At 39.9% G+C, this 23,375-nt stretch overlaps 1 protein-coding gene across 3 annotated transcripts in view; it reads left to right on the top strand.

Annotated features, from left to right (window-relative positions):
• The window catches only part of nbeab (neurobeachin b), a 464,498-nt gene that overhangs the window by 231,354 nt on the left and 209,769 nt on the right, over positions 1-23,375 (top strand). For all 3 annotated transcript variants that reach the window (XM_072691521.1, XM_072691520.1, XM_072691522.1), the window contains exons 33-34: positions 7,305-7,366; positions 18,158-18,222. In XM_072691521.1, the coding sequence (XP_072547622.1) occupies positions 7,305-7,366; positions 18,158-18,222 (127 nt within the window). The remainder of the gene's footprint in view (positions 1-7,304; positions 7,367-18,157; positions 18,223-23,375) is intronic.

Genomic DNA, 23,375 nt, shown 5'->3' with positions numbered 1-23,375 from the left:
CTCTCTCTCTCTCTCTCTCTCTCTTAATCTGGTTGTGATCTGTCAGTGCTCTGTCTCTGTATAACTGCTCTTTACAGCTGTGTTCAGGAATTTCTCATATGTAGGAAGCAGATTAACAATTCATAGTGTGTGTGCATTCGTGTGTGTGTGTGTGTGTGTGTGTGTGTGTGTGTGTGTGTTTGTGGATGTCTGGCTTGCTGACTTAACTGGAACACACACAGTTGCTTTGGTACTGCAGCTCCCTGGTGTAACGGGTGGGCAAAAAAAAGAACGCACTTGTATACGGCCTACTCACAAACGTGCGTCAGGGCATCTTCTGTTTGAACACAAACACACACACACACACACACACACAGACACACACACACTTGTTCCGGCTCCTTCCACCGGCTAGCCCAGCGCGAGTCGGCCTCAATGGCAGCTTGTTCAAGCTAATGTATTCCTGCAGTCTCTTCAGACCTTTAGCCAGATGATTACAGTGCAGTCAAAATATGTGTTCTTTTGACTGGAACAGCCTTTTAATGAAACACACACATACACACACATTTATACTCACACACACACACAAACACACACCCTTTATGCCCTGGACCCAAACCTTGCCTTTCCACACATTTTACCAGCCAAGCTCCTGTCTTTAACCGTATCGTCTACTTACCTAAGTCCTTCCAAATTTAGGTGGCTTCACACCGTGGATGTTAGGTGCTGAAATTTGGCGTGAAGTGCCAATTTCATAGCCTTATTAGTGACCTAATAAAGTCCGCTGGCTTCCTGAATGACGTGATTGGTCAGCTGAGTTATTACCTATGAAACCGGTCGGGCTGCTGCTTAAGGGGGACGTTGATGACTTTTCAAAATGGATCTGGAGTTGTGAAAATCAAGCTTTTATTTAGGAAATAAATCAACTCCAAATAAATCAACCCAGGCGGAATAAACGGCAAAGCTTCTTTTTTGATTTTTGATTTTATTATTTTTAATATTTTTGCTTTTTATTAAACGTTGGGTTCTTCCTTTCATGTAGGTTTTAGTTGAAATGTGCTTTTAAGGGCTAGATTAAAAAATAAATAAATAAAAACTTCAAAGGCACTGAGAGGAAATGAAAAAATAAGTGATGATTAACACTTCAAATAATTCAGGAGAGGTTAAAAAAGAGTTACAACCAAACACTCTTAATAGTGCAAATAGGCTTCAAACAGTTAGCTAGATAAGATAGAAGGAGGAAAGTTATGTGTTGCCATGGCGATGAATGTGAAGAAGTGTGACTGCAGGTCTGACCTCAGTCTGCAAAAAAATATATACTTTTTCTTTACTTAAACGAAGGATGCTGAGCTTGATCAAGGCGGCTGATGCTGCAGCGGACGAGCTGAACGAGCTCATTTGCTTTTCCTTTCACTCTGATGTTCTCGTGCTCAGATCCATCGTGCCGACGAGTTTGAAAAGGCCTTAGTTTACCTGACTCCCTGAAGCTTCGTAACCTTAAGCTCATAGCCCAGGTCGCTAGCGGCTCATGCCTTCATTTCCTCACTGTGCTTTAGCATGTTCAGACATGTCGGAGTATGATAATGTGGGGTTTATGGGAATTAAAGAGTTCATATTAATATCGATAGATGTTAGTGTTTCATTTTTCTTGCACTATTAAAAATATTTGTTTATTTATAATAGGGTTATATGACACTATTAAATATATTATGAATATATATATATATATATATATATATATATATATATATATATATATATATATATATATATATATTGTTCTCAATTTAAAGGTTTCTTCAAAACCTGGATTTCAAAGTGGTTCTTCTAGGGCATCATTCAAAATATGTAAACAAATATTATTTTTATGATATATAACATATATATTTATAACATATAATATTTGTTTTCATTTTTTGAGTGATACCCTAGAAGAACCACTTTGAAATCCAGGTTTTGAAGAAACCTTCAAATTGAGAACAAAAGAACGTTCACACAAAGTAAAGGTTCTCCAGAACTTCAAAAGTAGATCTTTTTAAATATTTCTTTTAATATCTTATATTTAGAATAAATTGACACATCCGTTAGCAAACTAGACTATTTTGTATCTTTTGAGTTAGTTAGAAAAACACATATTCCTTATTTCCCCTCATTTCCTTATGCCCACAGACATTGCATACGCTAAATGGACAAAAGTATTGGGACACACCTCTTAATTGTCAAATTCAGGTGCTTCCTTCAATCCCATTGCCACACTTATGTAACATCAAACAAATCTAGCCATGCAGTCTGTGTTTTCAGACATTAGTGAAAGACTGTGTGGTTCACTGAACCACTGAACTCCAGCGTGGTTCTGTATGTAATAGGAGACACCGCTGCAACAACAAAAACAAGTCAGCTGGTGAAATTTCCTCCCTCCTAGATCTTCCTCCATCAGCTGTGAGTGGTATTATTACTAAACAGTGGAAGCGTTTAGGAGGAACCACAGAGAGCAGCTCAGCCACCGAGTATCAGACCATGTAAAGTTACAGAGCAGGGTCAGGGCCGAGTGTTGAGCTCAGAGCAGAGTGCAGAAAAGTCTCCAACGCTCTGCTGACTCAATAACTGCAGAGCTCCAGACCTCCTGCTGCTGTTAGAGCTTAACACAAAGGGGGTCCAGCTCCATATTAATGCATAGATTTAGACTGAGGTATTATAAAAAAAGTCCTGCAGGTGTAATGTGTTGGTGTCCCAATACTTTTGTCAACGGAGTGTAGATTTGTCAGTGAGAGAGTCCAGTCACTTAATGAAGGATTGATTAAACAATGAGCAATAAATACAGTAGAAACACACTGACACACATTGAAACCCCTACTTATCTGAGGATTTGATTGCATTCAGCAACAAGAAAGACATAAGTGAGGTCAGGATGTTGGATGACCACTTTATACCTCATCCCCAACTCCCTAATTACCATACTCATCCCAAAAGCACTGGATGGAGCACCACCATCCATCACTCCAGAGAATACAGTTTCTCCACTGCTCCACATCTCAGTGCTGGGGGGCTTTATTCCCCTCTAGCCCATGCCTGGTATTATTAGGCAGCATGGTGCCAGGTATGTCCTATTCTATTGGCAGCACTTCTCTACAGAGTCTAGACAGTATATATGCGTTTGCACATCTGTGTGAGCAATGGGTGCATCTTAAGGTAGCTGAATGCATTCATTAGAAGGGGTGTCCACAAACTTTTGGACAAACAGTGCATTGTTAATGGAGGCAGTTAAACGTCACCACGGCAAACCTCTTTCTACCGAAGCTCAGGACGATAATACCAGACACATGAGCGCTACTTCCTTTCCTTGCAGATGAATCATCCCTCCATGTTCATTCCACCCTCTGCATCAACACCATCCTTCCACCCCTCCGTCCTGCAGAAGCCCGAGCCAGAATTTTTTTTTTTGTATTTTTTTCCACCTTCTTCACTTCCTCTCTGCTTACAGCTGAAATACTGTTCGCCGGTGCAAAGGCGCCCCTATTTACCCATAATTACCCACCATCCATCACCCGACACGGCACCAGAGGTCAAGCCCCTGCCCGGCCCCCCTCCAGACACACGGTCACTGGGGGCAATTATGCCCTTTTCGCCCCCTGGATGGCTCTCACACACTTGGAGCTGAGAGCAAGGCCCCTGGGCTGGAACAGTGTGCTTGTTGTGAGCCGCTGTCCGGCCCGAGTCTCCAGCCCCACAGTCGCCCTGGACAATGGTACATTTCAGGCCGGCTGGGCTTAACTGGAAAAGCTTGGCGTGGTGCTGTTTAAATAGAATGCATTTAGTTTGTCCAGCAGCGTGAGTCGGGGGTCACTCAGCCACCTGACTTATGGACTCCCCGGTCCGCAGCGAGAGCGGGGTCAGCGGCTGTTAGGGGTCACCCCGTGTACAGCATGGTGGGACGTAAACCCAGCCTCATAAATGTGAAAGAAGGATTGTAAAGGCGGGCCCCTTGCACACTCACCCTCTGTGATATTACAGTGCTGCAGCTTCCGTGGTTTGAATGCTTTGGAAGCGATCAGTCATAGTTAAGAGGGGGTGTAAATGACACAGTGGCAGTTCAGGGAGAGCACGGCCTGGACAGTCCGTTGATCTATGGAGTGGACCTATTGGGCAGTAAAGGCATTCAAACATATGGGATTATAGATTTGGTATTTTCTCAGTGTTAGAAAACCTCATATATCCAAAAGGGATATATAAACTAAGACAAGGTACCTCATTTTATAAGAGTTGCTATTAACTATGTAGTTGTACATTAATAACCATGTAATAACAGTGTAACTGTTATTAACTGTAACAATGTACATGCATACATGCATTACAGTAGTTCAGATGATGGAATTACACATATGTAGGAGCATCAGTTTTGATATCAGCAGTAGTTATAGAAATATAATTAATTGTAATATTATATAATAATTATTTCGTACACAGTTATTAAAAGCACTTAAAATAAAGTGGGGTCAAAAAAAGAAAACAAACCTAATTATGCTAATAATTTGTTCTGCTTAGAATTGCCCCTTTGCTGTAGCAGTAATCTAATCTAATTATGTAATTCTAGCAGTTATTTACATATAATCTTATATAATACGTTTAGACTCCATTTATATTCTGTCCATTTATCTCCACTTATATTTATTTATATATTTATTTTATTTCATTTTATAAATAGTTTTACGAAAAGATTAAATTATGGGTAAAGTACAATGTTTTTTTTATTACATTAATATTTATGCATAAAAATTACATTCAACACATTACATTTAATACACAATTCAATAAAGTATTTTTATGAAGTTATAATCTGTACTAACTAAATTGTGAAATTTTGAATTGTATTTTTATTTAATTATTACATTACAAAAAGATATAAAAATATATTTATGTATTAAATAAATAATAAAATAAATAATATAAAATAATAATAAAATGTATTAAAATGTATTAAATAAATAATAAAATAATATTTCACACATTTACATTTCAATACAATATTTTCCTTTCTACATTATTTGAAAGTTTAGAATCTATACTTTCAGCAGAATGTCTGTTCTTTCAGTAAATGACTGGCTTTTATCATTATTTTATCATATCATTTTAAATGGTGCAAAAAAAATATATAGTATATTTTTAATGTAATATTTAGCTCAATGCGTAAGCGATGGTAAGGTACAACTTAAAAGTACTGTGTTATTACCCTCTGTAACATGATCGTGAGTTCCAAGCCAGTCTAATGTAATTACACTGAAATGACTAAAAGGTTTGACTGTATGTATTAACTGGGTGAGTGCACTGCCAGAAGGAAAGGTACAATACAAGTGCATTTGTGTTCCTCATGGACCAAACAATGTAAACGTATCCTCAGAGGTACAACATGGTCCCCAAGGTCCAGTTGTGTACCTTTAAAGTTCATGACATTCACTTTTCCAGTCAGACAGAGCAGAGTCAGTGAACAAGCTGCAGTGGAATATGTCTCGATTTGGTTGCCTTACTAAAAGTACGGACCACCCCAGTGACAGTTTGGTACCTTTGCTTTCCTGAGAGTGTGTGTGGTACATACTGCAAATTGCTGTGTAATTATTTGGAGTAAAATTGGGGGTAGGTACCAAGACACACCCTAACTTCTGTGATAAAAAAGAAAATATTCACTGTAGGGACATTGTATTGCACTATTTTACAACCTGAATTCGATAGAATTTATAGCCATAGCCGTGGTTCTTCTGTGGTCTCACTTAAATATCATTTTTTAGCACCTTTATTTTTGATAGTCCAGCACAGCCATTATTTCTACATGTGTAGTTTTATCGCAGTGGCGTCCTGCCTCTTTGAAACTTGGTAAAAGAAATACAGATAAAATAATGCATTGTATTTACTTAATTATTATGCACATATCATATCCACGCACACATAAGTAACAGCTTAGTTCTGAACCAATTTGAGCAAATTTCTGCACTTGTTTGAATAGATGAACTTTTTTTTCTTGTGATTTCATTATAACGCTGTGACTTTCCTGTGAAATGCGTCTGCTGCATTGTTCCTGCGTTACGAGGATTTCGAACAGAAATGGCACAATTTATGGGCCTTGACGTAATCTCACACTGACATGCAGAAGATGACCTCTAGCCCCTCCTGAGACATGTTCTGGCCCTCTGAGAACTGTTAGCCATCTGACACACAGGCCTTGGACATGACAGCAACTACAGGCAGAACCACTCTGCACCAGCCCACATCACCACCAGAACACCAAAACAGCATTAATCAGTGCTGAATCTCAGGGCCTGTGGATCTGCAGTTTGCTATAGATATATATATATATATATATATATATATATATATATATATATATATATATATATGAATAATTTCCCCAAAGGAAATTTAGTAGCCAGTAGCAGGGACACAATACAGCACAATAATGCAATACAATAATAAGGGTGGCATAGTATAACAAATCTGCAGTGTGTAATAGGACACATGTGTAATAGGGTATGTAATAAGACATGTCATGTGTGCAATAGAAAATGTAACGCATAATTATATTGGTAACATAATGTAATGATATGGAACATGTAAAAGGATATGCAACACGCGTAATAGGATATGTTGCATATTCTATTACACACGTAACATGTATAATAGGACATGTTACAAGCATGTAATAGGACATGTTACAAACATATGTAATAGGACATGTTACAAACATATGTAATAGAACATGTTACAAACATGTAACATGACATGCTACATGTGTAATAGAATAAAGAATTTGTGTAATAGGATGTGTTACAAACATGTGTAATAGGATATGTTACAATCGTGCAATAGGATGTGCTACAAATGTGTTATAGGACATGTTACATGTGTAATAGAATATATAATTTGTGTAATAGGGCATGTTACAAACATGTGAAATAGGACATGTTACAAATGTGCAATAGGACATGCTACAAATGTGTAATAGGACATGTTACATATGCAATAGACTATATAATTTCTGTAATAGGATCTCCTACAAACATCTGTAATAGGACATGTTACAAACGTGCAATAGGTTGTGCTACAAATGTGTAATAGGACATATTACATGTGTAACAAATGTGTTATAGGACATGTTACATGTATAATAGAATATATAATTTGTGTAATAGGACATGTTACAAACATGTGTAATAGGGCATGTTACAAATGTGTAATAGAACATGTTACAAATGTCAAATAGGGCATTAGGGCATGTTACATATGTAACAAATGTGTAATAAGATATGTAATGTGTTATCTTCTCTGTTCTTCTGTAGGTTTGGTGTGTATGAAGTCCAGTACATCTGTGGTGGAACTGGTCATGCTGCTTTGCTCTCAGGTAAATCTCTCTCTCTCTCTGTCTGTCTCTCTGTCTCTCTCTCTCTCATGCCATGTTAATGGGAAAGCTAACTCTAACACTGTTATTCACTGACATTCACTGGACTAGATTCATCTACAGCAGGAACATGGAGTAGTTTTATCTGCTGTAATACCGCCACTTCAACTAAAGCTTGACTTGTCAATCAACTCATGATTTTGATCAGGTGAGTTGGATTGGTGAAAACACTAGTAGGTGCAGACCACAGATAAGAATTGTATTGTTGTTTATTCTATTAGATTCCCTGAAAACACGACTAGAAACCTGACCCAAAGGATCACACAACCTCAGTGCAGTACCTCCGTGGTTCTGGGTTTGGGATTTTAATGTTCCAAACCAAAGTAAACTTTAAACCACTTAAATGTCCACAATCCACTGGCAGGTTTCAAATTTACACTCATATATCTATCTCTGTAAGAGCATCTCAGGCAGTTGTCTATTCAGTCATGAAACTTAGAATGATAACTAAACAGGGTTTAGTTATCTAGAACCTTTAGAGCCCTTTAAACTGTATTTTTAAACCAGAGGACAGATTGTCCTTGTGGAAATGAAAGCCCCTTTTATTATTCCTAAGACCCCTTGAATGTTTGAGGTACTTCTCGTTCCTAAAAGTGTATGTTGGATACTATTAATTTCTGTTTCTTTCACTTTAGACCTTATTAAACACCCGAGAATCCATGTAAACTTAATAAACTTTGCACATAACATATCCCAACCATACTGCATGGTAAAGGACCACAACCATAACCTTTCATCTTACATATTAAAAGATGCTGTATGTCAGCCAGACGTCTCAGCGTAGCCTCCCACCTGGACGACCCGGTGTAGCCTCACCTCACTCTCCATAGGAACTCCGCAGCCCTCCTTTAACTCGTAGTGACATATTACAGTTCGCTGACCTCCCCGGTCTCTTGTTAAGCCTTTCCTTTCAAAAGGGTCAGGCTCCCAGTGTTGCCGTCAGAGGAGGAGATATTTAACATACCTTCTGTCAGCCCATCACTCTTGCCTGGGAAGTCCATAAGGAAGCCATTACCTCTCTCCCTCTCTTGGAGGATCTCACCGCTCACAGAGCAGTAGAGCTTTCTGGAGCCCAGCAGCATCTCGCCATAGTCCATATCTCTAAAACCCCCACTCAGGAGGAGATTTAGCTAGCACGAATGCAGCTATGCACATCCATAGGAGCGCCTGATAAAAGTGCTTGGCCTCCAGACTGAGTGGCGCGAGTTACGAATCCTGCTGTTTGGCCTCGTCTTCTTTTGAAGTCACATTTTTTGGGGGGTTTTCTTCAGTTTTATCGCTAACGTCTGAGTGATGCTGCCTGCCCTCGCGCTGTTTGTTGGAGCTATTACTGAATCCACGATCATTCAGCCCCTTTCTTTCCCTCCCTCCTCCCCCCATGGCACAGATAGCATTACTGCGGCTCCAGAACTTCCTGCCATTAGAAAGCTCCCGGGGTGGAAGCCGGGCCTGATCTATCGATCGGGCCGAAGGGGGGCTGAAACCAGAGCCTGGGCTCAGTGTCCTTTTAGAGGCATCAGGGCCTGTGTGGAGCCAGTGCTCAGCAGCCTCAGCCGGCACTCTGCTGGGCATGATTTACCACATGCTATTCTAAAAGCAAGGCTAAAGTGGCCCCCAGAAAATGAAAGGATTGATTTGAAGAAAGGCAATGTGATTTGTTACAGTACCTTCAGCTTTTATGGATTTTCCAAGCTCTTTGTGTGGGTTATGTACTGTGTATGTGGTTTTCCATTCAGACAACAAACAAAAAAAATCCTTAAGAATCCATGATAAAAGTATTAGAAGGCTTTTTGAGGGGAAGCCATGTAAGAGCAACCTTTGGTCTCCTGATGAACCATTCCCTGGATGGATGAATAGAAGAATTGAGATGATAAAGTGTGAAGAACATTTCAGAACTTTTTTTAAACCATGTAATAAATCTGTACACTCAAACTTTGGAAAGTTCAAAGAATACACAAGTCTTTGGACAAAAGTATTGGGACACCCGTTTCTTTCATTGTTTCTTCTGAAACGTCTGCTTTTGTTGAAGTAACTGTATCTGCTGTCCAGGGACGAAGGCTTTTTTACTAGATTTTAGAGCAGCATTGCTGTGAGGATTTGATTGCATTCAGTGACAGGAGCATTAGTGAGGTCAGAATGTTGGTTGATGTTCACCACCCCACCTCATCATCCCCAATTTCACAACTCATCCAAGAAGTATTAGATGTAGCACCATCATTCCAGGGGAACACTCAATGCTGGGGGGACTAATACCTTAATCTGCCCTAAGAATGCCTGGCGTTAGGCAGCATTGTGCCAATAGTTCATGTTTATCTAGACAAGCTGTGTGTCAGCAATGGGTGCAACCAAAAGTAGCTGAATTTATTCATTAGAAGGGGTGTCCACAAACATTCAGACATACAGTGTACTCGACAGTTGGTGTATTGGTTCCTCAATGGCCTGGGAGGCCAGTCATGGTACTTGAGATGTTCTAACCTACAGAGTTAAGCTCCACCCCTAATCTAACACTCCTGGATAACCAGGATAATGAAGACCACCTGACCATTAGAACCACCTCTGTTAGTCTGAAGTTTCCAAGATGGTAGATCTCCAAGACCCCTGCTCTATAGTTTCTTTTTTGGCTCTTTAAAAATAAAAAATAGGACAAAAAAGGTGTTGAGTGTCACAGATTTTACTGGACACACAATAAACTGTCCTCAATAACTTTGTATGGAATACGCATCTACTTCTGAATCCTGTGTGGAGCACATTTGTACGCAGCTCACATTCGAAGATCCTCCTTTTCGAAAGGAGCCGTGTTCCAGCAGAGACGCCCTTGCCTCGAGACCAACAAACTTAAACTCCTTCTCACTCGCTCGTCTCAGCTCTAATGTTCCCAGACAGCGGGGGTTTCGCTGCGCCGACCTTTTGCCCTGCTCTGGTTTGCAAACTGTCACTTTTATGAATAAATTAGTGATAATCATCTTGCCGTTTCTTTTTTTTTTTATTTATGCCTTCTAATCATCGCGATTCGTCAGAGGTCGTAGACAGCCGGTGTCTCCATCCAGCAAAGTGGCAGAAAGCGCAGCGGAGGTCAGAAGGGTCGATTTTGTGTAACGGCTTAAACATACATAAGGGATGAAGCGTGGAGCCGAGGAGATTTACCGACAGAGGACCTCCAGATGTTGGAAGCAGTGGAGAGCAGATAAAAGCCAAGCGTTCCCTCTCGCTCCTGACAGCTCGGATTGAGACGCCGCAAATTCTCCAGCGCCCATTAATGTTGAGCTCTGGTGAGGGGAAGAAAAAGGCCTCTGCAGCCAAACAGAAAAAGGGCTGTCGCAGAGTTTGGCAGGACCGTGGAACTTTTCCATTTTGTAGCACTTTAGAATTTTCTAAAGTAGTTCACACCTTAGGACCATCAAGTTCATTAAGAGTTATAACTTGCCATAAAAGGTGTTTTCCCTACGTTTTGATGATAGTGGAGGTAATTGACCTGTTCGTTTGGCTGAACTTTATGGAACATTGGCAAAAATCTCATTCACAGGCCTTCCAAGTCTCCCCTCCAAGTATTGGCCCTATCTTCAGGAGATCACGAATTCAATCCCTACAGTTCCACAACCACAGATGCTACAGCCCTAGCTGTTAAGTGATGAAACAGAACTGGCAGCGGGCGTTCTTCAAACGCCTTTAGCACCCCAGTGGCGTTGCGTTAGCAGCAGTTCTAAAAGATCAAGTAGCACTTCATGTTTCTGAGAAGATGCCTGTGCTAGCCTTCACCTTCCCAACCTGCTCGGAAGGCCTTGCTCAGGAATGGAATTAGAAATATTAAGATGCATTGCTAATGAGCTTTTAATCAAAACTAGGCAAAAAACCTTAGGCTATATGAACAAAAGTATTGGGACACCTGCTCATTCAGTGTTTCTTCCAACATCAAAGGTATTAAAAAAGAGTTTATCCTGTTTTATCTCTGTCTCTACTGTCCAGTGAAGAAAGCTTTCTACAAGATTTTGGAGGAGCATTGCTGTGAGGATTTGACCCATTTTGGTGAAAAGAGTGTTTGTGAAGTCAGGACGTTGGCTGACCACCACCTCACCTCATCCCAACATCCTCATCTTCCCAACTCCAAAAATATTGGGTGGAAAACCATCTATCATTCCAGAGAACACAGTTCTTCCACTGCTCCACAGCTCAATGACAAGGGGGCTTTTATACTCATCTACCCCACGCCTGGCATTAGGCAGCATGGTGCCAATAGGTTCATGATTATCTGCTCCAGAGAGTCCTATTCAATTGGCAGTACATTTCTATACTGGGACTAGACAAGCTGTGTCAGCAGTATATGCACCTAAAGTAGCTGGTTGCAGTCATTAGAAGGGGTGTCCACAAACATTTGGACTCTTATTGACTTTTGTCTGTGTTCTGCAAAGCGCGTCCAGCCATAGCCAATCATACCGCAAATCAGTATTGATGAGTGTCAGTGTCTGGAAAATGCTGGATGGGATAGCAGAACGGAAAAAATAATGAATCTCATCTGATCCTGTGTTTCTTCCTGTGGGGATGTAAGAGCGTTTGAGCAGTTTGATCATGATCAAGCCTACTTTTAGATGCTCATCTTAAGTGAAGAACTTAAGAACTGAAGTTCCATAAGGAGAGATGTGTGAGTGTGAAGATCTTGTTTTTAACCTTAGAAGATGGTAACTTTTTAACCCTTGTATGGACCGTTTTCACATTTCCAGGTTCTCACTTCTGTTGGTTTCTGTCAGCAGGTAATTTAGTCTCCGGCCAAATGGCGCAGTCCAGCTTTAAGGTGTTTAGCTGTGCTCCTCAGTGCCACAACTCTCTGGGGTTTCATGCATTCCAAGCACATGCTAAAATCTGAATGGATCCAGGCTATCCAAAAGGTACAAGGTCCCTAAATGAGTAAATGCCGGTTTATTCAAGAGCATCTGCACAGCTTCAAACAGATGTTAACATCCAGGATAAGGAGGAGAACATCAATGAGGAAGTGAACCTATCTTTAGCATCTGATCATGACCATGCATCTCTGCCACCCCCTGGTGAATGAATTTGTGCATTAGAAGTATTATCTGACATAATGCTTGTTGTTTTAATACTGGTGTAGAGTTAGAACCAAAAGCCATCCTAAATGGATCTAAATGGGGAACAAATTACTGCTTCAGCTATGAGGAAGGTCTTTGAGACAGTTGTAAAACCTTACTGACTTTTTTTTTTAAAAGCTTGGCAGGCTCATCAGGCGTAATATTTACCTGCTTACCCGCTATTTCCTCTTGAAAAGAGTCCATTGTCCTAAGGGTCCATTGCCCTTTTCTGTGACCCTTAGGACAAGGGGAGTATACAGAATTGTAAGACTACATAAGGAGCTCCGATTGGCTCTGCGGTCTAATGTGCTGTCACTATGGCCCGGAGTCGCGAGGTCGAATCCCTTTGCTATCAGCAGCCGGAGTCTGAGAGAGCACAATTGTCCGTGCTCTCTCCGGGTGGTTAGATGACGCTCTCTTTCCCTTCGTTACTTCGTTTTTTTTTTTTATGCTTGGCAGGCTAACCGGGCGTAACCAGGATGTTGGAGCTAAGAACCCGGCGCTTTCCCTAACCCTAACCCTAAACCCTAAACCCTAAACCTAACATAACCCTAAACCCTAACCCTAACCCTAAACTCTAACCCTAACCCTAACCCTGTCGTCTTGCCCAGCGATGCTGCACTGGTGGCAGGTTGAAAAAAGGTGGAGGCTGGCCTTGTATGTATCAGAGGAGACATGTGAGCCACGATTGGATGGGTTAATTGGCAGGAAAATTTGGGAGAAAAAGGGGAAATCACTGGTATCGGTATCAGAAAAGAGAAAGGGTTGTTGTGGCAGCTACTATGTGCTTGTGGGTGGAGCCTTTTTTAAGTGGACTCTGGACTCTTAAATGTATCCTTTACCTGACTCAGAAGAGAGAGATATAAAATAACAGCAGTTATAACTCCCTGTCATCGCCAGTGATTTATACTGGGTCTCTGTGAGCAGTTGCTGACAATCCTGTCCCAGTCTCAGATAAGTCAGAGTGACTAAACTCACTGCTGTCTCTTGAGGTGGCCGGCGGTTTGCATTCACACCCCCCCACACACACATTTACATGAGGGGTTGTATTACCTCGCTCAGGAGATGCATGTGTGTGCTAATTCACTTCACGACCCAATCCAGCTGCCCCACAAGGAGCCCTTACTTCACAGTCTGGACCGAAGGAAAGAAAAAACAGTGAGAGACGTGACATGAAAGAGCTTTAGAGCGTCCATCCCCAGAGCCACTCGAGAACACAAAGCGGATCGGGATTTGGCTCGGCTGTCTGGGAAGAGTCTGATGTCGGTCTGATGTCATTTTCTTGGCAGGCAGGCGTCCCCCCCCGCATCTGGGTGTGTTTCCATGTTTGTTTTTGTCACGTGAGCACCTCTCGGCTGGAGCAGGGGCTCGGAGGAAGGGGTTGTACAGGGCTTGCCCCAAATGAGGAGCAGGCTGCCTGCAGTAAGGGTAGCGGATAGTGTAGCAGAGTGAGAGGGGCAGTGGGAGGCCAGGGGGGGTTCACGCCAAACATTTGGAGACCAGATGCGTTCCGCCATGGTCTCCCTGTCTCGGCTTAGCCTGGATTTAGAATACAAGTTAAGATTCGGTTGGTTGGAACTGAACTGTTCTTTCTATCTGTTTAACTATCTGTCTGTCTGTCTATCTATCTATCTATCTATCTGTCTATCTATCTATCTATCTATCTGTCTATCTATCTATCTGTCTATCTATCTATCTATCTGTCTATCTATCTATCTATCTATCTATCTATCTATCTATCTATCTATCTATCTGTCTATCTATCTATCTGTCTGTCTGTCTGTCTGTCTGTCTGCCTGTCTATCTATATATCTATATATATATATATATATATATATATGTCTGTCTGTCTATCTGTCTATCTATCTATCTGTCTATGTGTCTATCTGTCTATCTATCTGTCTATCTATCTATCTATCTATCGATAAATCTGTCTGTGTCTATCTATATATCTAGCAGACAGACAGACATACACATAGATAAATAGACAGACAGAAGGGTAACTATACAAACAGCCAAACAGATATATAGACAGAAGGATGGACAAACTGTCTATATATCTGTCTGGCTGTTTGTCTAGTTTTCTGTCTGTCTGTCTATCTGTTCATTTGTTTGTATGTCAGTCTGTCTGACAATATATATATATCCTTCTGTTTGTGTCTGTCTATCTATCAATATTTGTCTGTCTGTCTAGTTATCTGTCTGTTTATCTATCTATTTATCTATCTGTCTGTCTGTACAGCTAGACAGACAGATATATGACTAGACAGACAACCAGGCAGCTAAATATAGACAGTCCATATGTCCGTCTGTCTATCTGTTTATCTATTTGTATGTCTGTCTATATATTTGTCTGTCTTTGTTTATTTATTCATCTATCAATGTTTGTCTGTTTGTCTGTCTGTCTATCTGTCTATCTTTCGACCTATCTGTCTGCATGTAACTGCATACCATCTGTATATCTGTTTATATATCTGTCTGTCTGTTTCTCTATCCGCCTGTTTCTCTATCCGCCTGTTCTTCTCTATAGTCCTTTGCCTGGTTAACACTTCTGTTGTCTCTGGGTTCAAAAATGAGCCACCGCTATGTTTAACTACAGACTTTAGAGGAAACATTACCTTTGTTCGTACTTCCTTGTCAGTTGTTCACCACCAGGGTACATGGATTGTCTTCGGGTCATTTTTGACCCTTAGGGCAAGGGGTGTATACAGACTACACAGGGGTTAAGTGGTTCCTCATGCACAAGGGAAACATACTCCACAGTCTGCTTTACTGCAACCTTCAAAATGGTTCTATATGGCAACAAAAGTGTTTTACTATCAATACCAGAACCCCTTTCATTATGACGTGTCCATGAGTTGTGCAGTGATGAACACAAGGTAAAGGGCAGATGGTTTTGGAAATGATGTAAAATCAAACATCTTCAGACTTCCAAGGTTTTCTTTTGACAGCTACAAAAAGCATGTAGTGATCCCCAATCCCACAATCCCATGCACACATACTCTGGTGTATTGGAGCAGGATCCTGGCCCTCCAGACCCAGACTGGAGTAACAGGAACTTTGAACCCAAAGAGAACTGCTGACCTATCAAAAGCTCCAGGATGCCACTCTCAAAGCATTCTTATTCTCTGGCGTTCGTGAAGGTTTTTCAGGGCATCACTCAGATTTCTCCTCTGGGCACCTGAGCTGCTCCCCTCTCAGACTTCTCCCCTTCACCTCAGGACCTGGGAACATTTTTCAGCCCCTCTCTTTTTCTTTTCCCCCTCTCTTTCTTTTGAACTTCTACCCAGCCTGTGCTCCTTTCCCCCCTGCGCTCATACCTTTAAGAGCAAACAGGAGAGCAGCAGAATTTTTCCCACAGTGAGTGGCCCGGCTTCCAAACAGCCTCCTAATCAGCTCCAGACCCGTGTTGTGCATATACAACACACACGTGTGTGTGTGTGTGTGTGTGTGTGAGAGAGAGAGAGAGAGTTTTACTGAGAGAGAGAAGCTGCCCCCAGGTCTCAGCAGCCCTCCAGGCGAGTGGAGCCAGAGGGCCTATGGATAGGAGTCGTCAGTGGTCTGTCACTTGCTTGCTTGGAGAGAGGAAATGGCTGTATTTAAGGGGCGAGGGGGATACAGTTTCACTCCACAATTACATCTCTTCTGTGTTTACGGATCTGTTCTCAGTGGGCGAGAAGGCGCCCATGCTCACAGGAACTTTTTATAGCGCTTGCTTTCTCTCGCAGATCCGTGACCTTCTAGTCGTCTTCCCTTTTTGTCAAATTCAGAGCCATCAGCGTTTTGCCATGTTTGAAGTGTGGTTTGGGCTGCAGCGTAATGCTTGGCAGGGACGTATGGAACCACATTTTTTTTTTTTAGAAGTTTTCTGCTACTGGTCGAGTTTTATAGGCTTGTACAGAGCCGCTCTCTCTCTCTCTCTCTCTCTCTCTCTCTCTCTCTCTCTCTCTCTCTCTCTCTCTCCCTCTGTAGACTGCCGAGGAGACTTGCACATTCTAAGTCCTTGTCAGTTTGCAACCAATCAACCACTCAGCAGACAAATACTCATGTCTTATATGTGTATATATAAACCAGTCAAAGGTTTGGACACACCTGACTGAGTGTGTGTCTTACATGAGAACACACTAAGGACACATGGGTATCCACTCTAGTTAGGATGTTGTGGCTGAGAGAGTTTAAGTAGGCCTAAGTTGTAGGACCGTAGCAGTGTGGTGTGTATGTTTGAGGGTGGAAATGCCTCTCAAACCACGTAACTGCAGTATGTTGTGTGTGTGTGTGTGTGTATATATAAATATAAATACATGTATGTATGTATGTATGTATGTGTATATATATATATATATATATATATATATATATATATATATATATATATATTGTGTATCAAAAAAAAAATATATATATATATTTATATATAATTTTTTTCTATTGGTCCATTCATCATGAAATTGTCTCCCTAAATTGTCTCCCTAGAGGAGATAAACAAGAACCTATTGGCACTGTATCTAATGCCAGGTGTGGGCTAGAGGGCCCACTTTTGAGGGCCCACTGTATCTAATGCCTCACAAACCATGTAACTGCAGTATGTTGATATATATATATTTATGGAATTTCTATTGGTCCACACACACACACACATTGGTGCGCCATCCAACATTCTCACTACACTATGATTTGTTTGCTAAATGCAATCAAATCCTCACAGCACTGCTCCAAAAACTAGTAGAAAGCCTGTCCTTAGGGGCTCCAAGTGGCTCAGCAGTCTGATGCGCTTCCACAATGGCTTGGGGGGGAGGTGGTATGAATGGGTGGGTTAATTGACAGGACCAAATTGAAAAAAAAAAAAAGAGAGAAATTTGGGCACCAAATCCAGGATCAACTATTTTCCAATGAATGAGTAGGTGTCCCAAAACTTTTGTCCATATAGTGTACATGCAGTGCATTAGGAAGCAGAAGGGAGCGAAATGAGATGTATTTTGGACAGACTGCTATTTTGTCGTCGCCAATATTGCTTATAGCATTTAGAAGAGCTGTAGGTTCCCTGGTTATGAAGGGTAGTAAATATATTGGCTGTATCTGTATTGTACAGGGTGGGCCATTTATATGGATACACCTAAATAAAAGGAGAATGGTTGGTGATATTAACTTCCTGCTTGTGGCACATTAGTATATGGAAGGGGAAAACCATGGCGGTGACCATGGCGGCCATTTTGGATCCAACTTTAGTTTTCCTCTTCAATGGGAAGTGGGTCATGTGACACATCAAACGTATTGAGAATTTCACAAGAAAAACAACGGTGTGCTTGGTTTTAACGTAACTTTATTCTTTCATGAGTTATTTACAAGTTTCTGACCGCTTATAAAGTGTGTTCAAAGTGCTGCCCATTGTGTTGGATTGTCAATGCAACCCTCTTCTCCCACTCTTCACACACTGATAGCAACACCGCAGAAGAAATGCTAGCACAGGCTTCCAGTATCCGTAGTTTCAGGTGCTGCACATCTTGTATCTCATCAAAATGGGGTTGGATCGAATGGCGTTTGCTGTGATTCTGTAAAGTTTATCCAAACTGGCAATGATACCTAGTCAAGGATTCAGTTATGGGCTGTACATAAATATGTCACTTCTGATTCTGATTCAGATTCCTCTATTTTCCAGGAATGGCAGAACTCCATACAGAAGAACGCTGGGCTGGCCTTCATTGAGCTCATCAACGAAGGGAGGTAAGGGTCCCAGCACTCTCGTAGCTGCTTCTGGGTTAAGTCACTAAGCGGCTGGCTTCTGTCACCCTCTGCCTGCTCACTGGGCCTGCCTCCGCTGTCTAGTTACCATGGCACCTTCAACCAACTGGGTTGGGTTGGGTTGGGGTGGGGTGGGGGGGGGGATATGGCAGCAGCAGGCTAGATTAGCCATAAGCCTCTTGCCCCTGTAGTGTGCCTTACAGGAAGGGAGCCAAAACTGAAAGAGGCAAGCGTGCAGTGCAGGGAGATGGGCATAAATCCAGCCATGTTTCTGAGAGTGAGCACTAACATGTAAAGTGTTTCAACCCACTTCCTGTTTCTTGTATCTTGTTCCTCTGAAACTTTAGGACCTGTATGTGGGCCGATGTGTGCGCCCATAGCTTTCACAGTAATGTCACTATTTTGCATATTGCATATTGAGTTCTTTCCTAGTAGTTACTGAACACTTTATAGTAATAACTGATGACTTTATAGAAGCTTATGAAAATGTGTAGTAGATTGTGAGTAATTCATAGTAATTACCAAATAAATTGGAATAGTTTCTAATCAATTAATAGTAGTTTAATTGTAGTAGTTAATAGAAGTTTTCAATCATTTTGTTTGAGTAATTTCTAGTAAATACTGAGTATACTAAATATATATATATATACACACGTTGTTGTAGTAACTGCATTACTTTTTGGGACTTACTGAGTAATCTATAGTATGTATCTAATAATTAGTAACTACTGAGTAATTTTGAGTAAATACTGAACACATTTTTCTCTGAATAATTAAGATAAGATTAAAAAATATAAGATAATCCTTTATTAGTCCCACAGTGGGGAAATTCCCAGATTTAAAATTATAGATAAATTACCACTATATACACACAATATAAATAAGTCTTAATTGCACATGTGGGGTGGGGGGGTATTGCACACTGTATTTTTACATTGAGGGATCTCTGTTGTGTGTGTAGTTTAAATTCACAATATTGAGCACATCTTTAGTAGTTAATCAATATTAGTCAATATTTTTGGTTTGTTACCTGGAGAGTTCCTGAGTAATTGAAAAGTATTTAATGTCTAGTAGCTACTAAGTAACTTATAATAGTTACTGAACACATTATTTACTAAATAATTCATTTTATTAAACAGATATACAAACAAATAAACAAATTACTGAATTATTTATTGTAGTTACACAATATTTTCTAGTTCATAGTAGTTAATAGTAACACATTTTACTAAATTGTTCACAGTAGTTGATAAATAATGTGTGGGAGTTATTTATATAAGTAATTTATGGCATAGTTACTGAACACAATATATACTGAATATTTTGTTACTGGATAATTTGTAATAGTTACACAATATGTTCAAGTTTTCTAGTTATTATTTCTATGTATTTATAGTATCATTTATAGTATTTAGTAAACAATTCTACTAGTGAACACTATTGTGGTTACTGAATAACTTTGAGATTGATAACTCTGAGATTTTCCAAGTAATTGATGGTATTTAATTGATTACCTACTGAAATATTCACAGTAGTTACTAATAATTCATAGTAGTTCAGTGAATAATTGATATTTGTTACTCAATAATGGCAGTAGGTATTGAATAATTCATAGTAGTTAATGGACACGTATTGTTCACTAAATAATTAACATTAATTACTGAGCAATAATAACTGAATAATCCAAAGATTTTAATCTCAATGTGATTAAATAAAGGAAGGAAGTACTAATTACAGTATTTACTGAAAATGTATAGAAGCTGTGCAGTAATTTTTAGGAGTTGTTAAATACTATAGAGTAGTTACTATATAATGTTTGTAATAGTTGCTGAATAATCCATAGTAGTTAATGGACACTGAATAATGAATAATTAGTACTGTACTGTAGTAGTTACTGAATAATTATAGTAGGTACTGAATAATTTACAGTAGTAATTGAGAAATGTATCGGAGTTGTTGAATAATTTTCTAGTAGTTACTAAAATAACATGAAAAAAATAATTACTGAAATAATTTGTTACTAAAATGAGATTTTTAGGCATGTTCTTTATTACATAACACACCACACAATCTCTCTCACTGTCCACACCTTGAAACCAAATCAAATATGCAAATATCATTTCACATGAATTTAATGTTTAGTCATAACACAGTCTTTTAGTTTGTGTGCCGGGGCAGGATTGTGTTGATGGAACAGTTTGTGTAATAATTTATTCATGTGATAATGATGTATACATTTAAATCAGATATATCCAATCCATTATGCTTTCCAGTGTGTGTGTGTGTGTGTGTGTGTGTGTGTGTGTGTGTGTATGTGTGTGTGTGTGTGTGTATTGTCAGTGTGTCAGGTTCGCACAGGGTATTTTTGCAGAGCTGATCAAGGCTCAGCCTGCATATCCATCTGTTGACCCATCTGTCCCCCCTCTCGCACACAGACACACACACACACACACACACACACAAAGAGACACACTCTCAGAGCACTTGGACAAAGAGCCTGAGTCAGCAGTGACAGGCGCTGTCCAGGGTGCTGGCACGTCTATCACTGTACATCTGCAGTGGGGCACCTGTTAGTTTTGACTGGCCTGGAGTGTGATGATGAAGAGCACGCTTTACTGTAACCTTACTGTAATATAGCCAGTGCCAGACAGTAATCAGCACCATCATTCACCAAACACACGACAGACTGACACCGCTTTAGCCCTGGGCGAGGGGGCACACAGCCAGAGTAGTGCTCTACAGACTCGGGTCTTGATTGTATGATGTTAATTATTGTGTGGGATGCTGGGACGTAACCTCCTAAATCCTAGACTTAGTATTCGGCTGTATTCACTGTTATGAATTATTTGGTTATCGCAGTGAAAGAGGGTAATACAGGTATGATGTGTAGTCAGACAGTAAGAGTGAAGGAGCAATAACATCCCTTGATCTTTTAGACATATCATTCAATTATTCATCCAATTTATGCTCCAAGAACCCAAACATGGGGTCAAGCTCTATTTTTAACCTAAATGTGACTAGAAGGCCAAACAATTCTGTTTACAGTGAGAGATTTCTAGTTATTTAAGATGCCTGTTACTATGTTTATTTGTTTATTTATTTATTTATCTGTATTTTGTTTACTTATTTATTTACATTTTATGGCATTTAGCTGACGCTCATATCCAGAGCGACTTACAATGTTACTCGTATTACAGAGGGTGGGCCAATGTAGTGTTAGGAGTCTTGCCCAAGGACGTCTGTTGGTGTAGGGCAGCATAGACATCCACACCGGGAATCGAACCCCAGTCTCCCACATGGTGTGATAGCTCACTGGCAGGTAGCGGTGTTATCAATTGTGCCACACCAACCACTTAATTATTTATTTATGTATTTATTTTTCACCGAATAAAAGTACATCTCTAAAACAGACATCCATACTCAATATTCTCAACCTGACAATATGGACAAAAGTATTGGGACACCTGCTCATTTATTGTGTTCAAAAAAAAAAAAAAACATTATTTTTGTGTGTTTTTGCTCTTGTTGGAGTATCTTTCTCTACGGTCCAGGGAAGAAGGCTTTCTACTAGATTTTGAAGCAGCATTGCTGTGAGGATTTAATTGCATTCAGTGACAGTAGCATTACTGAGGTCAGGATGTTGGATGATCACCACCCCACCTCATCCCAAAAGTACTGGACGGAGCACCGTCCATCATTCCAGAGAACACCTGTAGTTCCACTGCTCCACAGCTCAATGCTGGGGGCTTTTTGTGCCTCGAGTCCTATTCTATTGGCAATAGTTATCTGCAGGGATAGACAAGCTGTGTGTGTGTGTGTGTGTGTGTGTGTGTGTGTGTGTGTGTGTGTGTGTGTGTGTGCATTTAGACATCTGTGTCAGAAACTAGTAGTGGGTTGAACTTGTAGTAGCTGAATGCATTAATTAGAAGGGATGTCCACAAACATTTGGACATATAATTGTAAGAATAAAGATGTTTGTATCCCGTGCATGTATATAAATGTTAATATTGTCACGGTCATACAAAAACCTTGTATCTCCATTTTCCAGGTTTTCACTTTTTGACATAATGTAAATCTGCCAGTTTTTGTGCAGAAATGTCTTGATGAATGAACCAATAGAAATACTCCAAAATGGCTTATTTATAATGTTAAAATATATATATTCATTCAATCATTAATACAAACACACAATTAATCTGCAAATATTAACGTGCTAACCTTTTTTTTTTTTACGTAAATGAATCATCTTATCAAGTTTGGCCCCAACTTCCTCCAGTAGGTCTCTCTCTCTCTCTGCAGAGCCTAGTGACGTATTAGGGGGTTATTTAGAGATGTAAACACAGTATCACTACTGTTGAGCTCAGAAGGTAGATTACACTTTTTTTATGCTGAAATATGGATTAAATCTCATAACTAACTCTAATTCACACACACACACACACACACACACACACACACACACTCACACAGCTCCTCCTCCCCTAGCTCTTAGCTTAATCCAGCTCAATGAATGACTTTATCTCTATTAAAGCTTTTGTGTTCCAGCTTCCTAGGCTAAAGTTCTCAAAACTACACTGAGATATTATCACATATATATATATATATATATATATATATATATATATATATATATATATATATATATATATATATATGCGCTCTCTCTTATCATCTACTACACCTCAGATTAATTATCTGTTGCAATTGGGTGGTGTCAAATAGCAAAAACTATAAAAACTATGAAAATACTATGAATTGCTAAATGTTACATTGTGTTACAGAGTGGGTAAATTAAAATGAGCAGTTAAGCAAATTGTGGTCACTGCTCAGTTGCAGTATTATAGCAATATTTATTTTCATATTCAATGTATAAATATTATCTGCCATTTATTAAAGCCTGATCACTACAAAGCAAATGCATTTCCATGCTGAGATCTTCTGAAGGACTATATTTTCAATACTGGAAAAACAATATTACATTATTGTAATTCTGATTGCTGTGAGCATTATAATTATAATTGGAACCCAGTAATGAGTTGGTGGAGCTCTGTAGATTTGCTGTTTATCCCCTGTTTGCCTCATCGTCAATGTTCAATATTCAATACTCTGTGAGAAAAGTGATGTTAGACAGCACT

The sequence above is a fragment of the Salminus brasiliensis genome, chromosome 11 (genome assembly GCF_030463535.1).
Source record: "Salminus brasiliensis chromosome 11, fSalBra1.hap2, whole genome shotgun sequence".
NCBI classification, from domain to species: domain Eukaryota; kingdom Metazoa; phylum Chordata; class Actinopteri; order Characiformes; family Bryconidae; genus Salminus; species Salminus brasiliensis.
This window is presented reverse-complemented; position numbering and strand designations above follow the sequence as displayed.